Here is a 24,389-nt window from a genome sequence, read left to right as displayed (position 1 = left end):
ACCATTGTGACTGAACACAATGACGTGTGACGTATAATTTGGTCCATGTGTAAAACACATACGACTACCAATACTTTTTTACACGTTTGAATTTAGTCAAATATTTTCCGATTTATTTCAAAAAGTGTTCAGGGGGAACTTACAAGTTTTGTACCCTATAACTTAAGTTCTGTAAAGGGCACATCTAAACATGCTAATACATTGGAATGGCATCTACAAATGAGATGACACCTTTGTAACATCAAAACCAAAATAAGAATTGGCACACAAGCATACTGGTTTTGTCACACAAATATTGCTATTTGGTCTCAAATTCCCGTGTCATTTTACCAACGTTATAACCCTTTCAAATATTCAATTAATGTGTGCCGTTTTCTTTTTTCACTTTGGTTCCTTTGCAGATTGCTCATTTTCAACAGACGAATGCGATCCTGCTTGTGGCGCTAGAAAAACAATGACAAATTCTAGTGGCGAATTTTCCACCGTAAACTTCCCTTCTCGCGGACTTCCTTTCTCTGTGTGTGTATGGAACATCACACTACCACCGGACAAATATATTTCACTGAACTTTCCGGAATTCAATATAACACAAGACCCGAATACGGGGGACTGTACAGATTACATAGAACTACTTTCTGAAGCTACAAATCAGCTTTCTGATGGTTTCCGCCTGGGACATGTGCTATGTGGAGAGGCACCCCCCTTGATTTTGCTAAATACCTCAACTGTAGTTTTATCTTATAAAACCGGATTAGATGCCAAGTCACTTGGGTTTCGTGCAATATATGAAAGTAGAGGTACGTTTTCTTTATGTATTTATTCTTTTTCACTGTTTCATTGCATATTATAACATTAATCCTAATTACTAAATTACTCTGCTTATCTCAACGCTAATCCGCATTCAACTTAACGATAACCCTAATTCTAAAAACTTTGTTTGGCGACCATTATTCTACATGCTTTCTATGTTACAGATGAGAAGTATATATATTTGACATTCGTTTTAAATATATCAACTATTTATCTGTTATATTTATTCTAGTGAAGTTTTGTTATCAATTTTCTGTTATGATATGGTTTCGGAAATAAGACTGTTTCAGTGTGTACTAGCATATGTTGCTCCATATTTGGTAGTAGTACAAGGTATAACAGCCTGTTATTATTTTAGCCACCTTTATATGAAAACAAATCATCACAAATTTTATTTTCTGCGCCAATCGGAAATCAATATTATGGAGGAATGTGCTTATATATGAGTTTTCCTTATAGAGGTTATCCACTTTACTCATGGGTGACTTCTAACAAAAGGCACTGGTTCCCGTAGTATTCCTCATTCAAACTAATTTAATGCACGACCTCGGAGTTACCTGCATGACTTTGGCGGGCTATTTTGAAATAGTCATGGTTGCACATGCAAGTACTTCTTTTGAAAGTCCTAAACAAGGTATAGGAGTCGCTGGTAGGACATGCAGCTTATAGAACACGGATAACCTCTATTAGTACGTAGAGTAAAAACGTCTAACGAATTCATGATTTATTTTCCACAATAAATAGATGTACCTGGTTGTGGCATAGGATCATACACAGGAGAAGGAATCCAAAAATGCAATTTCGATAAAGCCGCCATTGCAACTGTGAATTACCCAAGGCAGTATCACTACAAGTCGCATTATGAATGGCACATTGAAACTCGCAAAGGAACATTCATCGAACTTGTTTTCCACGACTTTGATATACCGTCTGATGATGTCACATGCATCAACAATTACGTCAAAGTTGTGGATGATAGTGACAAGGAGTCATTAAAATATTGTAATAATCATTCTCCTGGAAAGGAACCAATCAGATCGAGTTTTAACAGGATGAAAGTTGTTTTCCGTACTGGAACTACTGTTATTGGAAAAGGGTTTTATGCCGAGTATAAATCTATGACCTTTGACCTGAAAATGGAGGATGGAATAACACCAACCATGCAACCAAGTAAGATTGCTTTATATGTACCTTTTATCATTTCTATAATTAAACGAGAATAGATCACAAATACATTTGGGTGAAATATCACAGAATGAAACCATTTTACCATCCGATTTTCCATTTAAAATCCACTCCCGCCTCAATTATCCCCTTTCGTTAGTGTGGCATGTGGCGTGTGGTGGTAAACTCAACGACATGTAATCGTGGGTGGGAGCCGGTTCGAATCCGAATGGTTCTGATTTTTTTCTCTCCTTTATTCTAATGCCAGTTTGTCTGAGCCCCATTTCCTTATTTAAAGGAGGATTTCGTGATCCTAGCATCCTCTTTTTATGACATTTTTCAGTAGATATATCCACGAAAAAAGCTTATTACCAAAATTTGAGTTGATTCCGATTTTGCATTGGCGAGTTATTCATGATTATGTGTATTACACTACTCCATAGGCCACTGTTGTAATTTCGTTCTGGTGTACCAGAACGAAATTCATATTTGACGATATTTATGCTAAACGAATTAATCTGCAAGAAATATTTGGTACATAAACATTATGTAGCCAGACGTTTCCAGTGGTATAAAAATCTCAATTTTTTTTTAAAGTGGGGATGAGGCTGTGGATCACGAAATGCCCTTCTAATAATTAAGTTGTTAACATCGGATGATGTTCTCCGGAGGTCAAAATAACCATGTTTTTAATAACTATTTATTTTGAAAGGATCACGGTGCAGCAAAGGTTGGTCTTATTACAAAGACAACTGTTACAAATTAAAGACCACGTCCAAAAACATTCGATGGACTAAAGCTGAACGACTTTGTGATAATGATGACGCACATCTTGTCAGCGTTCTAGACACCAACGAAATGAACTTCTTACACTACATGTTGGTTAATGTTTGGCATACAGAGGAAAATGAGACTTACCTCGGTAAGTAGATATTAGTTTAAATAGAGACTTCATGTATGTAAAACAAGAGCTTGTATTCACAACTTAATCTACACGGTTGTTTGATGTGATCATTTATTAATTTTCTTACAAAACATAATAATAATTTTCAATTCTTGACCATTACAATACCAACAACTATCAAATTATGTACATATATTTCCAGCTCATTTTAATATTGATTTTTGTTCATCTGTTTCTGTTTTTTGGTGGTATTTTATTCTATAAACTGTATATTTGTGTGAAAATTGAGGGCGCTATTTACATATATCTATATTTTAGCCAAATTATATAAGTTATTCCTAACATTTCATGAAAGAAATGTTTTTGAAAATTTTGTGGCTGTTTGTTAGTCTTTTTCCTGAAGTTTTAATTGCATTATACCAGTGTCTACCCCTTGTGAAACTGAAGACACAATTTAAGATAAATAGCACCATGAGTGTTCTTTTCTTTAAAAGGACACAGATTATATGCTATCAAACAACCGTGTTCAGAAATACAGAGTGTTTGTCTATAAATGTCCAATTTGAATTTAGGCCAATCATTTCGGCCATAAAATGTATTGATCTATTCACATTAGTATTGATCAGCAAAATTAATCAGATGCACTAACAACAATATTTCTCTGGACGTTGGTGGTCAATAACATGAGCAAAATCAATATCAGTATAATGTACACACGTATGTTAATTGGAATACATGTCTGGATTGTTTTATGATTGACTTTGTGTAACTGCAGTATGATGTCAAAAAACATTGTTATTATATTACCCCCACGACCCATTATTCAGAATCGCGCACTGTGATTGGTTGTAACGCGTCACGTGAAAGACCATTAATTAGCAATAAAGTGACCAGGGCAACGAACTTTATCACTTGCGCTTTGGCTACGCGTAGGCGCTCTACATTGAGGTAAACAACTTGAAACATTTGGGCAAAAAATTTGATATTTTCTCTTTAAATCGCACTATTTTGTGCTAATAGAATAGAAATAAAGAGTGCAGCATTATCCTTTACACTCAAATAATGTGTCCTCGGCAGTAAAAACGTTTAAATAATGGGTTCGCCTGCGCCTCACCCATTATTTTCGTTTTCACTGCCTCGGACACATTATTTGCGTGTAAAGGATAATGCATTACCATTTATTTCTTAAATACATTCCACGTAGATGAAAGGATATAAGTGTTTAGTGACAATTACATGGTCTCATGTTTACTTTCTAGGTCTAACCTATGATATTCAGTCAAGAAAAAGGCGATGGATAGATGGTGCTCCTCTTACTTATACCGATTGGTTTGTCGTCAAAGATGAGTAAGGAAATTGTGTAATGAAAATAATTATATTACTCTTAATAACCGAGATTTCGTGATGGTTAAGGATTAGGTTACAAATAATTACAAAAAGTATCATTACACATGACAATGTCGTCATTATCTAAAACCCAAAAGAGTTTATTATTATTATTATCATCATTATTATTATCATCATTATTATTCACTCCAGAAATGACCGATTAGGACAGTCACAGCCTGATGGTGGCGCACTTGAGCAATGTTCTAAATATTGGTTACGTAATCTTCACTCAACCAACCAATGGCATGATGTTCCCTGTGCATCACCTTCTGCCCGACAGTTTGTGTGTGAACGACCGCTTAGAGGTATATAAATATCCAGAGGACGATTAAAGTACCTCCCATAATCCATTCAAAGAGTGTTTTCACCAGAGTTTGCAACTACTACTTGAAGTAGCAAATTCCGGTTATTCCTTCATGTAATTGTACCCGAAATTATGGTTAAGGCTTAGGGTTTGTTTAGGGTTAGGATTAGTTTAGAAGTATGCTTAGGGTAGGCTTAGAGTTAATATTAGCTTACACGAAATATTTACCTGAAGGATCGACTCAAATCTCATTGAATTGAATTCTAATAAAGAATGGTAAACTAACAAAGTTAACAGAGTTAAGATACAGCCTCCCGATTCCAGAAAATTGCATTATTCTTTTTTCAATTTGCATTATTCTTTGTTTCAGTTGAGTATAATAACCATGTTCAGATTTCCTTGTATAATGGCTGTTTTGATTGCGGAAACAAGTTCTTGTATATTTACATGCAAGTTAAAGGTACCAACAAATAACTACCCCCATTTATTACGAAATAATAACTCAAAATCTATGCATCAAATTTTAAAACTTTAATTGCGAAAACAACTTTCATCATTTTCAGGGAGTCATCAGAACTTGCCCAATTTAACTGGGTTTTGCTATTTTAATTGTTAAATTTGATACATGGACTTTTTGTTTCGTAATAAAGAGGGTAATTACTGTTCGGTATGTGTTTATTTGACACATAACCACTTCATGAATTTATGATGTACAGTGTATTATTATTATTATTACAGGTCGACCTGGAACCAAAACTGGAATAAGTAAACAGTCATACACTGGTAGGTATGAGATGGAATATAAACTGCATCTTGAATGCTTAAACCATGTTAAAGCATATTAAAGCAAGAATAAAATCAACTTGTCAAGAGTGATTTGATAAGATAATTATATACAATTGAAACGATTGAAAAAAGTAAAGATAACAATTAGCGTCAATTTATTTCAGGTAAAGGATTCTATTACACCAATTATTGGTTGCTATCATTCATGTTCTGTTTTTCCCAAATGCTATACATATTACCGATGTTAAACAAAAGAAATCAGCTACAGAATTCTGACAATTTGCAAATTTGTTATTCACAAAGAGTGCAAATTATTCAATATATTTTATCATAAGAGCACTTCAATCCTTGTTATTCACACAGGCCTTCAAAAATAATGCAGCCATTATAAATACGCCTACAGCTTCAAAACTAAAAAACCGTATTCACAATAATTTTACATAGAGAGAACGATGGTTTATGCGCATTTGGATGCATCACACGCCCTTTGTCGTTCAATATTAACAACGCACTGGTGTTTTTAAAGACAACTACGAAATTTAAAATTTGCAGTAAATTGGGTTGGTTTGCTTTTAATTCAGCATGAAGATAACGGTGGGTTTAATTGCTATAATGTTTGCGTAAATCACCATCTATCGCTATAAAATGCAACTTGTAAATTTGGGTATCTTGATTTAAAATCAGTACTTTGTTACTAATATTGAACGACATTGGAAAATGTGTATCAAAAGCTATATAAACGTATTATAACGGCTCCTTTACTTGTTGTGAAGGTTTTACATAACAAACGTATTAATATAAAGATGGCTGCTGCGTTTTTGTTATTATTAAAATAATACTTGTACGTGTTGTTGTATCCACAGCATGTGAAGAAGGATGGAATATTCTAAACAACAAATACTGTGTAACCTATATGTTGTTGACAAACTCGTCAACATCTGGTGAAGCTTACGCTCTGTGTCCCAAAAGTTCGAACATGCGTAGCTCTAAAATGAATGACGTCACTGAGCAATTGCTATTCTACGTCAAACACGTGTGGAGGTTGCATACGGATACACGGTTACTGTTTAAGATGGCGTTAACAACTGCCCCGAAACGGCAACGAAAAGCCATAGATGAAGGCAGCGAGGGAGAGTGTGCCTCGGTAGTGCATACCAGCAAAGGATGGGTGATTTTGGCTTCCTTTTGTCAAGATCCTGTTGACGGCGTCGTTTGTGTTAGTGAAGCTGCAGGTAAATTTGAATCAATGCTATCCTGTTGTAAGGTTTTGTGTTTAACAATGAATATCGTATTGGAATACAAAGTCAAGTTTGTATTGTGATTTTACTCCTGTCCATGTGGCCAATATGGTAACAAATTAAGTAATGTGGTATGGGCATGTTTTAGTGGTATGCATGCTATTTTGGGTTTAGTATAATTTCGGCGACTTTCTGAGTCCAAGGTCTTCAAACGAGTAGGCTACATTTAGAACACAATGCGTGACATACTTAAGTCTAAACATCTTAATATATAAATGCCCATGTTCTACTTCTGTCGTAATCTTTCTTTCTAGAGTAGATGTGTATACTGTGATTAGGGACCGTTCACAAACACTTGTAAGGGGGGGCTGATGCAAAAAGAGGGGGCCCTGACAATTTTTGACCCTCCTAAGGGGGGGGGCCTGAACAAAATGACCATGATTTTTCCTGGGAAAATTAAGTTTATATGCTTTTCTATGGGGTTTACTGATAATTTTCATGTCGAAAAGGGGGGCCCTGAAATTTTCGAGGTCTGTAAAGGGGGGGGCGAAAAATTTTCGCGATAACATTTTTTTGCATCAGGCCCCCCTTACAAATGTTTGTGAACGGTCCCTTATGTTTTTTGTGCTTGTCTCTAGTTGTCTCACAGGCATGCTCCGATAAACAATTTACGTGTGGATCCGGTGAATGTATACAACAGATCTATGTGTGTGACGATCATCAAAACTGTCAGGACAACAGCGACGAAAATAATTGTGAGTTACATTTTCCTAATTTTCCTCTTAAAAGTCGATGTGGATATTATTGTTTCTTGTCCCCTGATGCCCAAATACGTGACATTGTAACTTAAACGAATAAAAATAAACTGATATATCTTATGGATACCTTTATTTATAATTGGACATACATATATTGTTTGAAGGATAAACTTATACGGTAGATTTCGAGAAAAACTATACAGTTTTGACATCAATATAACAGTACAATGTATTTAGGAAAATGCCACTCTGCGGGCATACTTGGAATACATTTATCCAAGCCTGACTTTGTGTTGAAAAAAAAAGGTATAAAGCTTATAAGGAAAAAAGGACACCGCGACACCCTCCAATACCCAGCCGTTGGATTGAGAGAAAGAGTAATATTCATACTGCCTCAACTTCCACAAAAGTTTGCATGTAACTTTCGTCCTGACTGTTTGCAGTTTGTTCTGGCTTAATTTTAAGGTCCCGTCACTGATGACAGTGGATGTCCAGCAGGCAGTTTCCTATGTGATTCGGGAGAGTGTATACCCATATCGAATTATTGTAACTTTAAACCTGACTGCATTGACCAAAGTGATGAGAGACGCTGTGGTAAGCATTAAGTCATAAATAATTATGTAGCACCAATTATTCCTTCCTTCCTTCTTTTCCATTACTGTGCAGCTCTCATTTGGTCGAGAATAAACGCACAACGTTTATGAAACAATCAAGTGTGCAAAATAAGGTAACAAAATCTATATCAACTTATAACACAGTTGAAACAATCAAATGTGCAAAATAAGGTAACAAAGTGAAACAAAGTGTGTGATTATTATTTATCATTGTGATGTGGGGAGAAAGGGTAATATAGCTTATTACTACTACTGTGAGGGGTGTTGAACGATCCGAAGATTTTCATCGTGAAAAACGCGTGTGTTTACGCCCAAAAGTCTTCAGCTAATCGTAGAGCCATCATTTGCGGTCATTTTAGTGATACAGCGTATTACCCAGCACCTTACCAGGGGGTAGCACCGACCATAAAAATTGATCATATTTAGTAATGATACCTATGTTCATGCAGTAAAATCCATGATTATCAGTTTGTTTTTGTTGTTCTTGTAGAATCATTCTAGAGATATCAACTTTTTACTTGGTTGAAAACAAATCCGAGGAAAATCGCATGTTCGTAAAAATCAATCAGGACGACGGTTAAGCTTAAAGACGTCCGTTATTGTATAGTCACAATAATAATTCCTTTGCTGTGTTAGACATCTTTATTCTCTCTCTTCTTAAATTAAACAATTTAAAACAATGGCTATTGTATTTTACAGCATATCCAAATTGTACCTATGAGCAGTTCAGGTGTAATGATGGCCGATGCATAGATAAAAGCAAACAATGTGATCTGAATCCAGATTGTATGGACTATCCAGGACAGTCATCTGATGAGCTGAATTGTGGTAATTCGCATATGTTTCTAAAATGAATATTATTTTCTAAAAGTAATCATATTTTACAGATATGTTGTAGATATCAGATAAAGCAGAAGATTATGTAATAAACTTCGTTGGTTCCATTCTTTAATTTACAGTGTTAGATATACAATGGTGAGCCGTTGATTACATTAAACTACACTAGCTACGACATCTCTCAGAAAAGAGTTTGTTTGTGATATTCAAACATTTATGAAATAATCTAATAAAATAGCTGAAAATAACTAAATATAATTCATCCATTGAATGAATTTTATTTCAAGAAGGAGTTTTTTTTATTAATTCAACTTCGAAATTACACCTCTTGTATTTCAGTTAACTATGCCTTATTTTAATCTTAACAAACAATATAGTCGTATTTGCCTGAGTTGGTAGTTGGTGGCAACTTGCTACTAGGCACTCCCCAATGTTTACTTTGCTTTCTTACAGAGTCAGCTGTAAGTGGCTTTCAGTGTTATGATGGTACATGGTTACCCTCGTACGCTTACTGTGATGGTATCAAAGACTGTCCGGGTAATACCAGAGAAGATGAGCCAGCTACCTGTGATGGTGAGTATTAAAAGATTGACTCCAAATATAACTGTTTTTACAATTCAGGGGATAGAAAAGCAAAGGGGTAGACATAGACAGAAAGAGACAGAGAGAGATGGGAACACAGAGACAAAGAAAGCAAAGAAAGAGGTAGAGCGACAAATAGACAGATAAAAAAGAGATAAGAAGAAAGTCAAAGAGACACCAGATAAAGAAACAGAGACGACAGAAAGACATACAGAGGCGCAAGAGAAAACATAGACAGGCATAGGGATGAAGGGAACAGGCATTCAAACAAACCACGAGTATTGCGCTTCTTGACCACTGATAAGCATTGGTAGTTACATTTAAAATCTTGTAGAGGGAACATCTGTTCGCCCCCGGTTCTTCTTGTCATTTAATAGCTCAAGATCGGGTGTTATTTTGGCATGATCAATAATTACAAGATTTATACCGTTGCCATGTTGTTGATTCTGATACATTCTATCCGAAGCTATCTTGTATTTCGATGTTTTGGCCTTCGAAGTCGGCATATTGAAAACGCGTCCCTAAAAGCTTGTCGGTAACGAAAGTTTGTAACAGTGTACACGAGTGGATTAATAGAGGCATTTAACCCTATCGCCAATTCCTCAAATGCAAAAAAAAATAAGTGTCATATGGTGAAATTGTCCTCAACCCAAACAAAGGTAATGTTTTCAAAATGCGCCCTCCCAATTTTACAGAGCATAATAGAAAGAAAATTGACCCGTTTGCTATTAACATGACAGCAACTTGACGATTTTGAATTTCTAGATTATTTGACATGTTTTGCAGCGACGTGTTGTGCAATCTATCATTCAATGTTAACATGATACGGCGATACATGTAAAATACAAAACCACAAAGAGAGGGCCATGTTATAAGGTAGCAAAATGCAAATATCTTCAAGTAAATGATATTTGAGTCACTTGATGATGATTCCGGCGAAAATGGTATCTGACTACTTGCACCCAGGAAGCTGGTGATCCAAGAAAAGCAGATTAATTTTATTGTCCTTCGAGAACCTTTCAGATATCGGTGCTTTAACGGATAACATATAGCCAAAAAACGCTCTCCAGAAACAAGAGAAATACAATTTATGGAACATAAGAAGCACCAGGTCCTTAAAGTATAACACACCGCCGTCAAAGCTGCGGTCCCATCATTACCATTTAAAATGTTGGCAATTAAAATGGTGTAACTCAATAACGTCAACAAATCTGAACAAGCTAGATTGATTAAATAGATGTAACTTGGCGTGTGCAGAGAAGGAGTGTGCGCAAATGTCCAGATGAAAGAAGTGTTGCTGAGGAATCCAAATAGAATGACGCATGGCCAAATAATCTGGTGTAGAATCCATTCACCAGGCAAATAAATAAAGTCAATTGTTGAGTTGGTTGCATTTGATGCATTGTTTGAACTCATATTAATTGTTCTGTACTCGATTTCAAAAATCAAAACTTTCACATATGATTAGATTTAATACAATTACAAAGATGGTAGTGAAACATCTTCAAGATCATAGTAATATAAATTTTCTTTAGCTGTATTAAACTGTTTGCTTCTTCAAATGTTTTAACACGTCGTTTGGATGTTCCAAGTATCTCGCATATATGTCTGAATCCAAGTGGTCTGAATCCAAGATGCACTAAGCACTTTGGTATATAATACTCGGGGAAACCGTTCTATACTATAAAGCCAAAACGGAACACTAGAACTAATTGACGTCAACAATTTATATATTGGATCACTTTTTAATTGTTCGTTATTGGTAAGAGAGGTGTGAATACATATGATATTGGATTTAGGCGGATCTTACAATATAAAAATTCAGTGAATAGTTGTTTCGTGTTCTCTATTAACAGTATACACAAATATGGTATAGTTGACAAAGTTAGTGCTTTTAAGCACTTTTCATCGAACTCTTAAAAGAGTTCGTATAGCTAAGATGAAGATTCTGATTATGATTGTACTATGACTCATGAAAGTTTTTTGATTTTTCATAATATTTATATCTACAATTCTTTGAAGATCTTTCCCGAAATTCATCCAATTGTGATTTGGAATGTTTAAACGGAGCATGCGCAGACAAGAAACATATGTGCCTCTATGACTTCGATCCGTATGGCTTTCCGACTGGGTGTAGAGATCTGACACACCTACGTTATTGCGGTGAGTAAAATTAAGAGCACGACTTTTTTTATGGTACTTTCGCGTGTTAGCACTTGAACAAACATGACAAAGCCTTCATTACATTAGAATATTACTTTCCTTTATTTCACTATAAAAAAAAAATATGTCAACCTAAATACAGCTTGTGATGGATGCAAATTGACGGACTACTGTTAATGAAATTTGTGGACCAATTGACAAAATTAGATTTTTTTTTTTCATCGACATGACATAATGCAATATGCCTTCATTACCAGTGTTAACTCTCAGCCTGGATGAGGAACTGCAACTTCAAGGGTATCTAAGGTCCGGTTCTTTAAAACTCTAGTTTTAATCTGATATAGATACTAATGCCTTCAAAAAAAATATAAACACAGCACAAGAAATGAGTACCCCTCTGAACATTTCGTCATAACATTGTAAGGTTTTGTTTTGTACCAATAAAACTAACTTTGAAATAATTATATGTCTGTTTACTAAGTGTTGTGTAAAAATGAGAGATCTCCGTGACTTCAGGGCTGAAAGAGCCTTAATTGAAGGCAAGAACTGCCCCTTTCAAAAGTCACTTTACTTTACGATCTTATGACGACATTTTCAGAGGGGGGCTTATTTCTTGTGATGGGTTTATTAAAACACTTTGCGGTACTTTCTTTCCAGAACTCTTTGACTGTCCAGCATTTACTTTCAAATGCCCCTCTTCTTACTGCATACCTTTGAAACGAAGATGCGATGATGTTACAGATTGTCCAAGAGGAGAAGATGAAGTGGGTTGTGGTAAGAAATTTATTGGTATTGTTGTTCAAATCACATGCCATCACAAGTGAAACATATGCTTTCTTACGTCAAAGCAAGCAAATAGCGATGCGCAAACCAGCAAAGATGAAACAGGATATACAATTCAGGTCCTAGTTTGAACCCATTATTGAATTTTGAATATATATTCCATGGTGTTTGGTAGCAAAATGTAAAACATTTCTTTCTCACTTGTTTTTCATTCCAATTGTGATTTTGTTTCATAGAATAATTAACTAACACTTATATTAACTTGTACATGTAAAAGCAAATAATATTTGAAATTAAGAATATCGCAGAATCTGAAAAAAGACACACAAATTTACAGGAGCCCACTGTTGACCAAACTGAGAAAAGATGGGAGTGCTCGATATGAATTTAGTATCCGTTGGACCCTGTCTTAAAGGATAACGTAGATAATAAGTTGTATTAATATAAAGAAGGCGATGCATATATTCTTGTCGTTTTCTTACTTTTTTGTAGGTAACTACAGCTGTCCCGGGTCGTATCGATGTCATGACTATAATTACTGTGTAACTCAAAGTCAGATATGTGATGGAAATCGCGACTGTATACTAGGCGATGATGAACTTTTTTGTGGTTAGTACTGAAAATCATAGTAAACATTTAAAACCCGGCATTGTCGTTTTCTTTATATTCTTCGTATGTGTGTATATATGTATGTGGAATTTTCCTGTCGCCGCGTTTCATCAACATATAGATTTTTCTATGGTATGTTTTTAGATTAATTCTCATTTTTATACACAGAGGTTTCCTGTCCGATGGGTTGCTCTTGCTCTGGATTTTCTTTTACCTGTGAAGGTGTTGCTTGGAACAGGATGGCCGCTCAGTCGCTGCCAAAAGATTCGAGAAAACTGTAAGTTTTATAGTTAATTTTTTTTAAATCATTTTTGAAAGCATTAACTATGAATCACACTGATAATTCTTAGGTGGCGTTATCAATTATTTTTTATATAGTCGGATCTTGCATAATAATGAATAAGAGAAAAGAATTGCTCCCTTAAATATCTACAGGTTAGAGAATCTGATATTATTGATTTAACAGTGAAATATATCCAGCGTGAAGCGTAAGCTAAATATGGCGGCATACATGGTTAGCTAATAATGTTGTTGTCTTATTCAATGATCTCTAACTCAAAAACACGTATATTTAACATAAAAAAAGGGATTTCATATTTCTAGTCCAATAAATCAGTACTCACTAATAGCTCCATAATGTAGTTCTTACTAGAACTATGAAATCTCTTTATTTATGTTTCAACAACAGTCCTGATGAAAATGTTCAGTAATGCATCTTTAATATTATTTGAACAAACAGATGAATATCTATTCGTCACTATGCTAAGCTCGCAACCATATAACGATATAACGCTTGTGTTATTTGAAATGCATTACATCTTGTTATGTTTCTAGGAACCTTACAGGATTGATAATCCCAACACGGCGTCGACGAAGCGTAGAAGCTGTCAATCAGAATGTTACGCTCAAACAAATTGTATTTATCGATCTAGTGGAGTTTCCATTTCTTGCAGAATTGTAAGTAAAGTAAAGGGAACAATAATCTGCACCTGTTATCTGTTTCAGCTTTGATGCCAACTCTGTTATTATTGAACAGGCAGCAGAGTTTTGGGATAAGACTATATGCCCTGTTATTCTTAGCAAATCAAGGCTGTATCGATTTTAGATTCAGTTAATTCATTGCATTCACACGTCTCCTATCGTACGCCAAACCTCCAATAGTCTAGAGGGAAGCCTTAAATATATGGTGTGATGAAGCAAAATCAGTCTAAAATCGGGCATATTCAATGTTCTGTTTTTACATAATTGTATAAGATATTTGCAAAGCTACATTTTGCAGAAAACCACATTGAAATTGAAAATTTAGTTTCAAAGATATAAACAGTTGAAGTGTTTCCAACACAATATGCAACAACAGAAATTATTGTCTTTGTTTGGCTACATCTGAAAATCAATATCCGACTTCCGACTGATTTTGCTTGATCACATCACATATGTAAAATGGTTGAAGCAGTTGCGGGTGGAAGTTGATATCCTAGCTATCATATTTAATGTGTACCCTCTCAAGCCCCCATCCCCTTTTGAGTCATGACCCTCAAAACGACCCCTAAAATGACCCATATGGTTATATAGGGCTCAAAAATTAAACATGCTAAAATAAAACCTGTATACGCCGTTTGATTGATTGGTTGATTGATTGATTGATTGATTGATTGATTGATTGATTGATTGATTGATTGATTGATTGATTGATTGATTGATCCGGTCCAAATTTGGTAAGATATAATTATGTAGGATATCAATTTTTACTCACAAATGCCATGTAATATCTGATTTTATTGAAATCTTGTCTATTCTCCCCTGCCAGTGAATGGAATTTATTCACCGTGCCTTCATGAGGTGACACCCTATCTGGAACCTGTTATGATATAGGCCTAAAAATTATTTATATAAAGATGATGTTTAGTGTATGTCACTCAATAAAGTGGGTTTCTTAAGTCTGTTTATGTTTGTTTAACACGCTTGGTCCATAAGTTCTTGCCACGTACTTTTAATTTTTGTCATGTGCTTTCTCATTACTATTACCCATGACTATGACTGTGACTATTACCTAATAAAAACACTTTGTCATATGATTTTGTCACCCACCGAAAACCTGTTGTTTACTTTTCCACAGGGATATATCAAACCTTGGTATTACTATTCTCATCCCAGGAATGTTTCTTAAACAGGGAAACCTTTACAAATTGTAAGTCTTAAGTAATGTTTTTTATAATTTATGTTTTCTTTAATCATTTGTTTATTGATTTGTTTGATTTGTTTTTGCTCATATCTATTTTGCTTTTACGATCATCTTAAAATGGTTAACTAATTTAATTACTTTCTTTAAAAATTGTTTAAATCATTGTCATGTAATACATCTTGTAGATAAAAAATATTTTGTATGTTTTCAGAATCTTGGCAAATAACCAAATTGGAGTTCTTTTATCTGATACTTTTCTTGGTCTTAATCAACTCGCATACCTGTAAGTACAAATTATACGATTACTATCTTATTACATGAATTTAAACATTTTTAGTCTGAATACATTTAATTTTAATAATAAACTGTATCGTTTGGTTTGTGTTTCAGTGACCTTAGCGGTAATCCATTGACTACAATACAACCTGGAGCATTTCATCATCTTGAGAACCTCCCTAAGCTGTAAGTCATTTGAATAAAAAATTACAATTATATAGCGTTTCTGATGTGAGTTCACAAACTTATTACATTTTGGCTTATATTGGAGAAGCCATCAACCCCTATACAATTCCATTTATAATTACTTATTGCAACATGGCTTTCCACTTTGTACATTATGGTTCATCATTGTTCTGTAAAAATGAAAGGGTTTGTGCTAGTTGTCATTTAAACTACAACAAATTCGCTTCCCTAAATTTTAGAAAATGTTAACAATTTTAGAAATGGAATTCAGTTCCCGACATAACAAGTGGACAAATTTGCTCTAAGCCTTTTGTAAAAATAGAAAGGTGAATTACATCTTTTTTTAACTTTCTTACAGAGATTTGTCAAGACTACAGATAAAGGAACTTCAAGCAAATACATTTAATGGGTTATCGTCAGTGAAGCAATTGTAAGTACTTACTTAGTACCTTGTTATGGCGTATTAATTGCATTGATTTATAGGTTCAGTATTGTACTGTTTTCATGCATCAAATCGTATTTTATCATCATAGCTGTGTAAATCTGTGCATTTTAGCATACAAGTTTAGATTTTTAGTAAGGTTCATCAACAGTACAGCATTTTGATATATATTTATGTTTTCAAATACTTTGTGTAGGTGGTTAATGGATAATCCAATGAGGTCCATTGAAAGCGGCGCTTTTGAAGGTCTTAACGTCACAGATGAACTGTAAGTATCATCAGGAAGAGGATGGTTCAGGTTAAATGTCAAACGAAGGATTGAACCTGGGATAAAAACAGGTCATTTGAGGTCGTTTTGTGTGAGTTCCTGCAACACAGCCCCGCAAGACTTAAATCGTTTAGTCAATATTTTTGCTCATAAAGTGTAACGTGCTATATTTAACAAAGTGTATATGCAGTAGTCAAGTGTATCACTTAAGAAACTTTCGATTCAACGTATCCTTTATTTTGTTTTATTTATTAGAGACATTCGTGATAATAAAGAACTTCGGAACTTCAATATGGACATTTTCAAAGGTCTGGACCAACTACAGATTATGTAAGTATAATTTATTAGTGTCATAAAAAATTGCATATTAAATTTAAATTGAAGCAATAAAAGCGTCCTTTTAATTGAAGATACTCATATTATTTGCTGAAGAGAATTTTAATCCAAAAACGTGAACATTGTTTATGTTTGTTTTTTTAATAATTTTCCAGATATGCCGATAAATACCTTTTCTGTTGCTTAGCGGAAAACGCGGAATGCATCGCACCAACCGATCAACTATCGTCATGTGAAGATCTGTTGCGAAACAGAGTTCTTCGTGTAGCTATCTGGATGCTTGGATTCAGTGCGTTTATTGGAAACATGTTTGTTATTATATGGCGGTACAAAAGTCAAGAAAGGGAACCATCAAAGAAAGTACAAACATGCCTCATTTTAAATCTTGCGATTGCTGACTTTTTGATGGGTGTATATATGTTGATAATCGCATCTGCAGATATGTATTTTCGTGATGTGTACATGATACATGCCGAAAATTGGCAAGCAAGCACACTATGTCAAATTGCTGGTTTTTTATCAGTTTTATCGAGTGAATCGTCAGTGTTTCTACTCACTCTTATTACCACCGATAGGTTTTTGGGTGTAGTCTTTCCCTTCAGTCGCTTTCGTTTGCACACCAAATCATCTCGAGTGGCGGCTGGAATTGTATGGGCGATTGCCTTTTTGCTCAGTCTTCTACCAGTCACTCTGCAGGATGTATTTGGTGATCGCTTCTATGGACGGTCCAGTGTTTGCCTTGCTCTGCCTCTAACTCACGAAAGAACTCCAGGATGGGAATACTCCGTCATTGTATTTCTCGGCCTAAACCTTTTGCTTTTTACACTTATATTTATTTGCTATTTCCTAATGTACATGGCTATTAAACGAGCCTCAAGACAATGCACGAGAAAGCGCGAGAGCTTAGAAGAAATCAAAATGGCGACGAAAATGGCCATCATTGTGGGAACAGACTTTTGTTGTTGGATGCCAATCATCATTATGGGATTATTGTCATTATCAACTAATGTTATCATCCCGCATGAGATGTATGCATGGGCAGCAGTGTTTATTTTGCCGGTAAACTCATCAGCTAATCCATATCTGTACACTATTTCAACACTTGAATTGAAGAGAAAACGACACCGAAGTCCAGTCTCGACAGCATCGACACAGAATGTGAATGCGTGGAAGACTGAGCCGTCTCGAGATTACAGCGAGATTGAAATGATCAAATGTTCTACTAATGACAAGGGTGAGTTTGATGTAGTATTTGTTGATCGCAGTATTGGTTGATTTTAACAACAGATATCGTTAAAAACATAATATCTTGATCTTTTAACAATCTCCGTTTTGTTCCTTTAAACAGTAATAATAAAAACAAAACATAGAATAACGTGGCGAGTAGGATGGCAGGGGCCACATTTGTCCAGTTTTGGCGATTAACTAAAAACCTGCAGTGCATATCTTAATATTAAAACATTGGACCTGTAGAGGCTAGCAATATATCAAAACGACAGTTTGGGATGTTTTCACCCCTCATAAGCAAAATCGTACACTTGAGGCTAAGAGCACACACGAGAGAAGTTTCCATGGCTGTAGTTTGATATTTATGACTGAAACCACATTTGCTGACGTTGCAACATTAAACATCATATTTCCAAATTTCAGGATCATAAGTATATTTCCCATGTAAATAGAATATTATGTAATTATACGCATGACATACACATTTGATACATGTTTGGTTTTTTTCGTTTTACACCCATCGAATAGGGCAGTAATACCTTATAAGTCCAAATTAATAATCTTGTGATTTTTGTTTTACAGAAAATATTTTATACCATATTCAAATCGAGCTTCAAAACCGCCGCGTGCTGCCTGTACTTAGCCACAAATGCAGTGCCTTTTTACTCTCATATTACCTTGCAACACAGTGTTCAATGTTTACGTTTAAAGACGTTGACATAATTGACGTGGACCTGAGAACTGCCCTAGACTTCTTACATGCGCATGATATTGCACACGGAAAGTTGGATGAGCGGCACGTAATAATAGATAAGGTAAGCATTGTGTTTGTTTTATGACAGATTTTCAGAATAATGACAACTGGATGCATTTTTTACAAGATAAACGGAGTTTCATGCTTTACACCAATTGAGGCCTAATTTAGAAACTTCTTAGAAAGTCTGAAGTTGAACATACCTCGTCATGGCTCCACTCGTGCTGGGCACGTTAATGTAGAAGACCGTACCTTCGGACTAGTCCTTGGACATTTTTTCTGAATTCTTCTTCTTGGTTGTTCTTTCGTGTGTTTTAATTGCCAAAAACGTTTCATTTATGTAAATGAAATGCAACGAAATTATTAATGTGCTCTTACATATTTAATCCTTAAATAGTGTTTATCACACACCTGTAACGAGAATTGCTTTGTGTCCTGTTTCAGGAGCGACGGGGTGGCAGACTCGCATACCTAGTTATGCACGGCTCACCCCTTCGACCTCAAGATGTTGATGAAGGTGTATCACACTATGAAAATAATTCCATGGAATTGCAAATGATTGAAGAAGAGCCAATGCTTCAGAGGGATTTTAGGCAGCTGCAGGAGTTGATAAAGAGATTGCGAGATATCTTATCATAAAGTACTATGTACTTTAATATACTCAGACAATTACAACGATTTCCCGAAAAGATGTCACTGGAAGCAGTTGTTATTTCTATACACATGTTGTGCTATAACTTTCATGCCTAAAAAAGCAGACACCTTGGTGCAAGCAAATGAAATTTTTATATAACATCTTGTTTATTCCGATGGAATGCCTGAGCATCTGACATTGATAAACTTTCTTATGTATTACTAACTTGAAATATCACTGAGACTTGTGCTCTGCATACATTAATGCCTTAATGTACAATTTCGGTCAAATTTGTATTTGGTTATTCTTTACCAAATATTATAAAATATTATTAGTAACAACTGTCATTTCTGATTTAACGCCTAACTAATGAGACGAACGAAAACTCACTATCTTAGCCGTTTAAATGTGTTATTCTAAGGGTGATTTAAACTTGCTATGTTGACCTAAATACACAATGAAATTGGCAGAATTTAATTAAGTGTATAAGTTGGGACATGTGTAATGCCAAATAATCAGGTTTGAAAACATTGACCAAGCTCATTTTAAAAGATCGTACATTATGGCTTTAATCGCACAGTACAACATTCATGAATTGTGTATACTGACGAAAAGCAGCCAACTATTTCGTCCGCAATATATTTGTAATAACATGACTACAGGGGGCGACATTTTCGATGTCTACTACAAAAGCATTTTTATTCAATTTGCATAACTCATACTATGTTCTTCACGCACTTTTGTGATATAGCGTGTAGATTAAAGTCATACTGCAAAAAACACTATCAACAATTTGAAGATAAACAACTGGGTTTATTACTACATTGTTCATAGACTGAAGAGACATAGAATTATAGGAATAGCTGATGATTTATTCAAAAAAATCGGTATCAATCCGCCATAAAGTGAGACATGACTTGATAATATTTAAACCATACTGTTGCCAGAAGAACGTCTCTCAGCGAGGCTGTTGCTCATCTTATTACTACCTACATTGTATTATACAGCTATGTTGAAAATTTCTAAATAGACCAAGTTTAAAATGAGCTAGGTACCACACATAAAAGGAGATATTCTCATATGAAAGATTTAATTGACTAGATTTTGGATTAGTATTGATGACAGAAATGTATAAATAAAGTATTAATAGGAAGGTACCAGGAGTTGGGGACGCTTTTCAAAATGCCCGCCGAAATTCAATTAAAAACATATACGATTACAATGGTCACTAATGAGGTATACTTAACCAGAGTTTGGTTTAGTATTGATGACAGTAATATGAAGCTAGGTTGAGATATTAATAGCATGTACCAAGAGGTCAGAGATGATGGTGCTCTTCAAAATGGCCTCCAAATTCCAATTAAAAGCTTATGTATAGTACACCGTTAGACTTAAAATAGTCACTTAAGAGGCATAATTGATCATACTTTGTATTAATATCTATCAACGTACAGTATAATTAAGTCAAGGTATTAATAGAAAGGTATCGGTATGTCACAGTTGAGGGCGCTTTTCAAAATGATCACCAAAAAGAATGGTATTATGTCAGCCACAAAGCCTTAGATAATGTTAACATAATATAAAGCACCACTTTGAGGGTTACAGCTCATTTAATATTGATATAATTCAAAAAGAAAAAAAACTCCTCTATTTGAAACAATGATATATCCCAAGTAGGACAGAATGTTTTTAAACAACTGCATTTCTAAAAGGTTTCTGTATTTCTAAATATTTCTTGTAAATCTCAAAGTTTTCTTTTCTTTGGTGAATACTGAAAGTTGTTACTTTTTTAGCCTTGTAAAAGTGCCGAAATAGTCGAAAGCCTGTCATTTTAATGTTTTGGCCATTGCTATGGTAAAAAAGGTGCAGTGAAAAATGTTTATTTTGCATGTATTTCATAGTTAGCTTATTGACCAGATGAGAATTTAGATAATTATGCAAAACTTATGCACATTATGACAAATCTTAGCCCCAAACCCACCATATGTACTAGCCATTACACAAATTATTTTGGATAAACAAAAAACAAAATTTTTGGTAGTTTTTTATCAGCAATTTTAAGAATTAATGAAAACGGGTAATGATTTTAATATGCAAAATCAGATTTCTATTTGTTGTTCCCAATTTTGTTGTTTAAATAACTTTCAACGATACAAATATTTCTGGGGATGATTAATTTTTATTGTATGCATATTTAATGTAATGAATTGGTATTATACCGTGTTTACACATCTGTATTCTTTATAACATGTATTACCTTCCTCAACATCAAAGTTTTACTATGTTTATTTTCTTACTTTACTTTTCCTTCTGCTTGTACTGTGAAGTGTCGCGGGTTGATTTAACTTCATGTGCAGTAATTAAAATGAATTATCTAATTTTGAAATTGTAGTCTATGAGACGTTGAAATTATACACTTTCAAAAATATTTACAACAATATCTGTTCTTCAATTGTTATAGAGAGTTAGTAATGTGTTATTGCTTTTTACATGTCTGTTTGTATGTTTTTGCTACGAATTTTTTTTTTTTTATGTAGAGTCCATGTATTGCTTATCAAAATTATAATCACAATATTCTAGCTAAAACCTTGTATTAAGCATTTGTTAAGTGCAATATAATTATATTTCAAATATGCATGAGTATGTCAATTGATTTGTAAGAAAATAAATCTAACTTGAATCTACAAGTATACATTCTCGTTTATTTTGTTATATACAAGCGAACACAAATCGTACGGCACCAAAATGTCATTTAGGAAAGAAGAGAAATACAACTTAGTGAATAGTGTTTCAAACGGATATTTTATAATTTAAAGCACATATTTTATAATTTAAATGAAATACCATTATGTTTGAACAACATAATGTGTAATTTTAAAGAAACACAAAACGCTTCTTTCTAATTTGGGTGTTTTTGTAAAAAGGATATTTACATCAGTATTTACATGTACATGCTAGTGTATGAAGAGAGTGGTCATTAAGAGCGCTATCACCTCAGTTTTAATACAGTTTTGGGCCTACAATCATCGAAAAAAGTCTTGGAACGCTTGCGTGTAAATAACGGAAAACTGTCACCCCTCTCCCCCGTTCAATGTTGAGAAATGCCAATGTCTTCAGCGGTTCCCCAATGTGTTCCAATATTGATTGATGGAGAGAGGGGAAGGGTAAATCATTGTTGTAGATGTCATGCTTGTTCCCAGGCAAAATATACGTCATTTCCACATGATCATATGAAATTCTGCACGGAATTTCGACAGAGTGTACCAAGCGTTCCAAGGACTTTTGTCGTAGATTGTAGATCTGCAAGCAGAGGTATGTGCATGGAGAGCATTCCACAAGCGAGCTATAACTCTTTGATCATGTTCTCAAAACAAAAGGATATGTTATGCAGTACTTCTCTTATACCTTGTCCTGACAAAAATAATAAAAAATAATGACATTCTAAACTTAATATATAGCCTACAGCAAGACCTTTGTTTGAAAAAAATTAAGTCTGCAGATAGGACAGACAAGAAACAGCAAACAGAGGTAAGACGTGAGTATTAAATACCTAAAACAATCATGGTAGCCAACTTGCCGGGTTTACAAAGGTACTAGGGAATGAAATATATTTCGCTTTATTCGCTTGAATTTATTGCCCTGCACTGGACGTACGCTGTAACGCTGCATCCCCCACTGATTATCAAAGAACAGACATAAAGACCTGTGTCGTAATTCTATGCAAATTTCACATTATGCTGTGTCACTGTACGTTTCACTCCAACCTGATCACCCAACTAAACTGCCGTGCTGTGTAGACTAAGAAGTGATAGCGCCCTCTGTTGTTATTAAATAATTGCGCGTAATTAATGATATTTTGACACCTAAAATAAGTAATTTGATTTGTAAAATTCCTCTATGAGATATGGATTTAGATGTATCGGCCGTAAAAAACAATAGCGCTAAAAGGCAATAGTGTTCAAAGTTGTCCCGGAGGGCTACAAAGAATCAATTAGCGCTCAAAAACAATGGCGATCAAGCTTAAATAAATAAATACAGTCATGGACAAAAGTTTGGAATATTTCTATTTTTGTATCAGATGCAGTTTTCAATCATATTAGGAACAGGTTTAGTGTTCTGGAGTAGTGCTCAGTTGAATTTAATTACAGTGGAAGGATCACACAATCGCAACACTTTTGGGCGGTCTCTTTGTTTCACATAATGACAGTAAACTTTATTGTTTAAACAAAAACTTAAACCCTCAATGTGACATGTTCAGATATAAGTTCATGCTTGAAAAACACAACTCAATATTTGCTCAAGATCATGTACGCGACGTGACATTCCCTCGACCAGGTTTCCCGAGGTCCCTTGTGAAACATCTCGCCAGCAAGCAATGAGGTCGTGTCAAATTTCCTGCAGGGCGATTGGTTGGTTGTCCATGTTACCTAACCTGCGGGATACTTCTGCCCATGAGTTTTCTATAGGGTTCATATCCGGGCTCAAAGTCGACCAATTCAGTTGTTCTACATTCTCATTTTCAAGGAATTTCCTCTCGCGTAGGCCTCTGTTCCCGAAGTTTCTTCTTGCAAACGGCAGCATAACTGTATCAGGAACATGCAGGTATTGGTCCTGGTTCATGTGTCCTTCTAGCATGTAGAGGTGTGATTTCGACCCACTGTGAAATGCCCCAATACTGCAATTCCACCACCATCTTCCTGGACTCTAGGCAGGATACAATCCTCAAACAGGTCTTGACCAACTTGTCTTCGGACCTAGAATCGGCCATCTTGTCTGTAAAGGAGGATCCAGGCCTCGTCACTGAAGATCACATTACGCCAGTGGCATATTGTCAAATTCCTGTGTCTCTGTGACCAAAGCAAGCGCGCATGCCAATGTCTTTGCAGAAGTATCGGCTTTCTTATTAGTCGTCTTGCGCGAAAACCTGCACTAACCAGTCTATTGGTCACAAGTTTCCTGGTAACATGCGCGTTTATGGACCTCAGCCATTCTGTTCATAGCCGAGATGCATGCTTCTTGCGGCCATTGCGGCAAAGTTTCAGGAGAGATCGGTCTTCCATGGCAGTTGTCTTTCTGTGCCGACGTGACCTTGATTTAGGTGTAGTAGTTCCGGTCTCTCGACGTCTTTTCAAAATTTAGAAAC

The 24,389-nt window shown here is 35.1% G+C and overlaps 1 protein-coding gene across 1 annotated transcript in view; it reads left to right on the top strand.

Annotated features, from left to right (window-relative positions):
- The window catches only part of LOC140157814 (uncharacterized), a 350,643-nt gene extending 331,134 nt beyond the window's left edge, over nt 1–19,509 (top strand). Inside the window, exons 22-46 of the mRNA XM_072181060.1 lie at nt 402–797; nt 1,555–1,980; nt 2,687–2,896; nt 4,138–4,225; nt 4,418–4,572; nt 5,310–5,354; nt 6,221–6,589; nt 7,234–7,350; nt 7,819–7,947; nt 8,667–8,795; nt 9,258–9,377; nt 11,409–11,549; nt 12,207–12,323; nt 12,825–12,941; nt 13,110–13,218; nt 13,776–13,898; nt 15,058–15,129; nt 15,335–15,406; nt 15,514–15,585; nt 15,944–16,015; nt 16,224–16,295; nt 16,551–16,625; nt 16,787–17,865; nt 18,441–18,673; nt 19,057–19,509. Coding sequence (XP_072037161.1) covers nt 402–797; nt 1,555–1,980; nt 2,687–2,896; nt 4,138–4,225; nt 4,418–4,572; nt 5,310–5,354; nt 6,221–6,589; nt 7,234–7,350; nt 7,819–7,947; nt 8,667–8,795; nt 9,258–9,377; nt 11,409–11,549; nt 12,207–12,323; nt 12,825–12,941; nt 13,110–13,218; nt 13,776–13,898; nt 15,058–15,129; nt 15,335–15,406; nt 15,514–15,585; nt 15,944–16,015; nt 16,224–16,295; nt 16,551–16,625; nt 16,787–17,865; nt 18,441–18,673; nt 19,057–19,251 — 4,733 coding nt within the window. The 3' untranslated portion in view covers nt 19,252–19,509. The remainder of the gene's footprint in view (nt 1–401; nt 798–1,554; nt 1,981–2,686; nt 2,897–4,137; nt 4,226–4,417; nt 4,573–5,309; nt 5,355–6,220; nt 6,590–7,233; nt 7,351–7,818; nt 7,948–8,666; nt 8,796–9,257; nt 9,378–11,408; nt 11,550–12,206; nt 12,324–12,824; nt 12,942–13,109; nt 13,219–13,775; nt 13,899–15,057; nt 15,130–15,334; nt 15,407–15,513; nt 15,586–15,943; nt 16,016–16,223; nt 16,296–16,550; nt 16,626–16,786; nt 17,866–18,440; nt 18,674–19,056) is intronic.
- The last annotated feature ends 4,880 nt before the right edge of the window (nt 19,510–24,389 follow it).

The sequence above is a fragment of the Amphiura filiformis genome, chromosome 7, assembly GCF_039555335.1.
Source record: "Amphiura filiformis chromosome 7, Afil_fr2py, whole genome shotgun sequence".
NCBI lineage: Eukaryota > Metazoa > Echinodermata > Ophiuroidea > Amphilepidida > Amphiuridae > Amphiura > Amphiura filiformis.
This window is presented reverse-complemented; position numbering and strand designations above follow the sequence as displayed.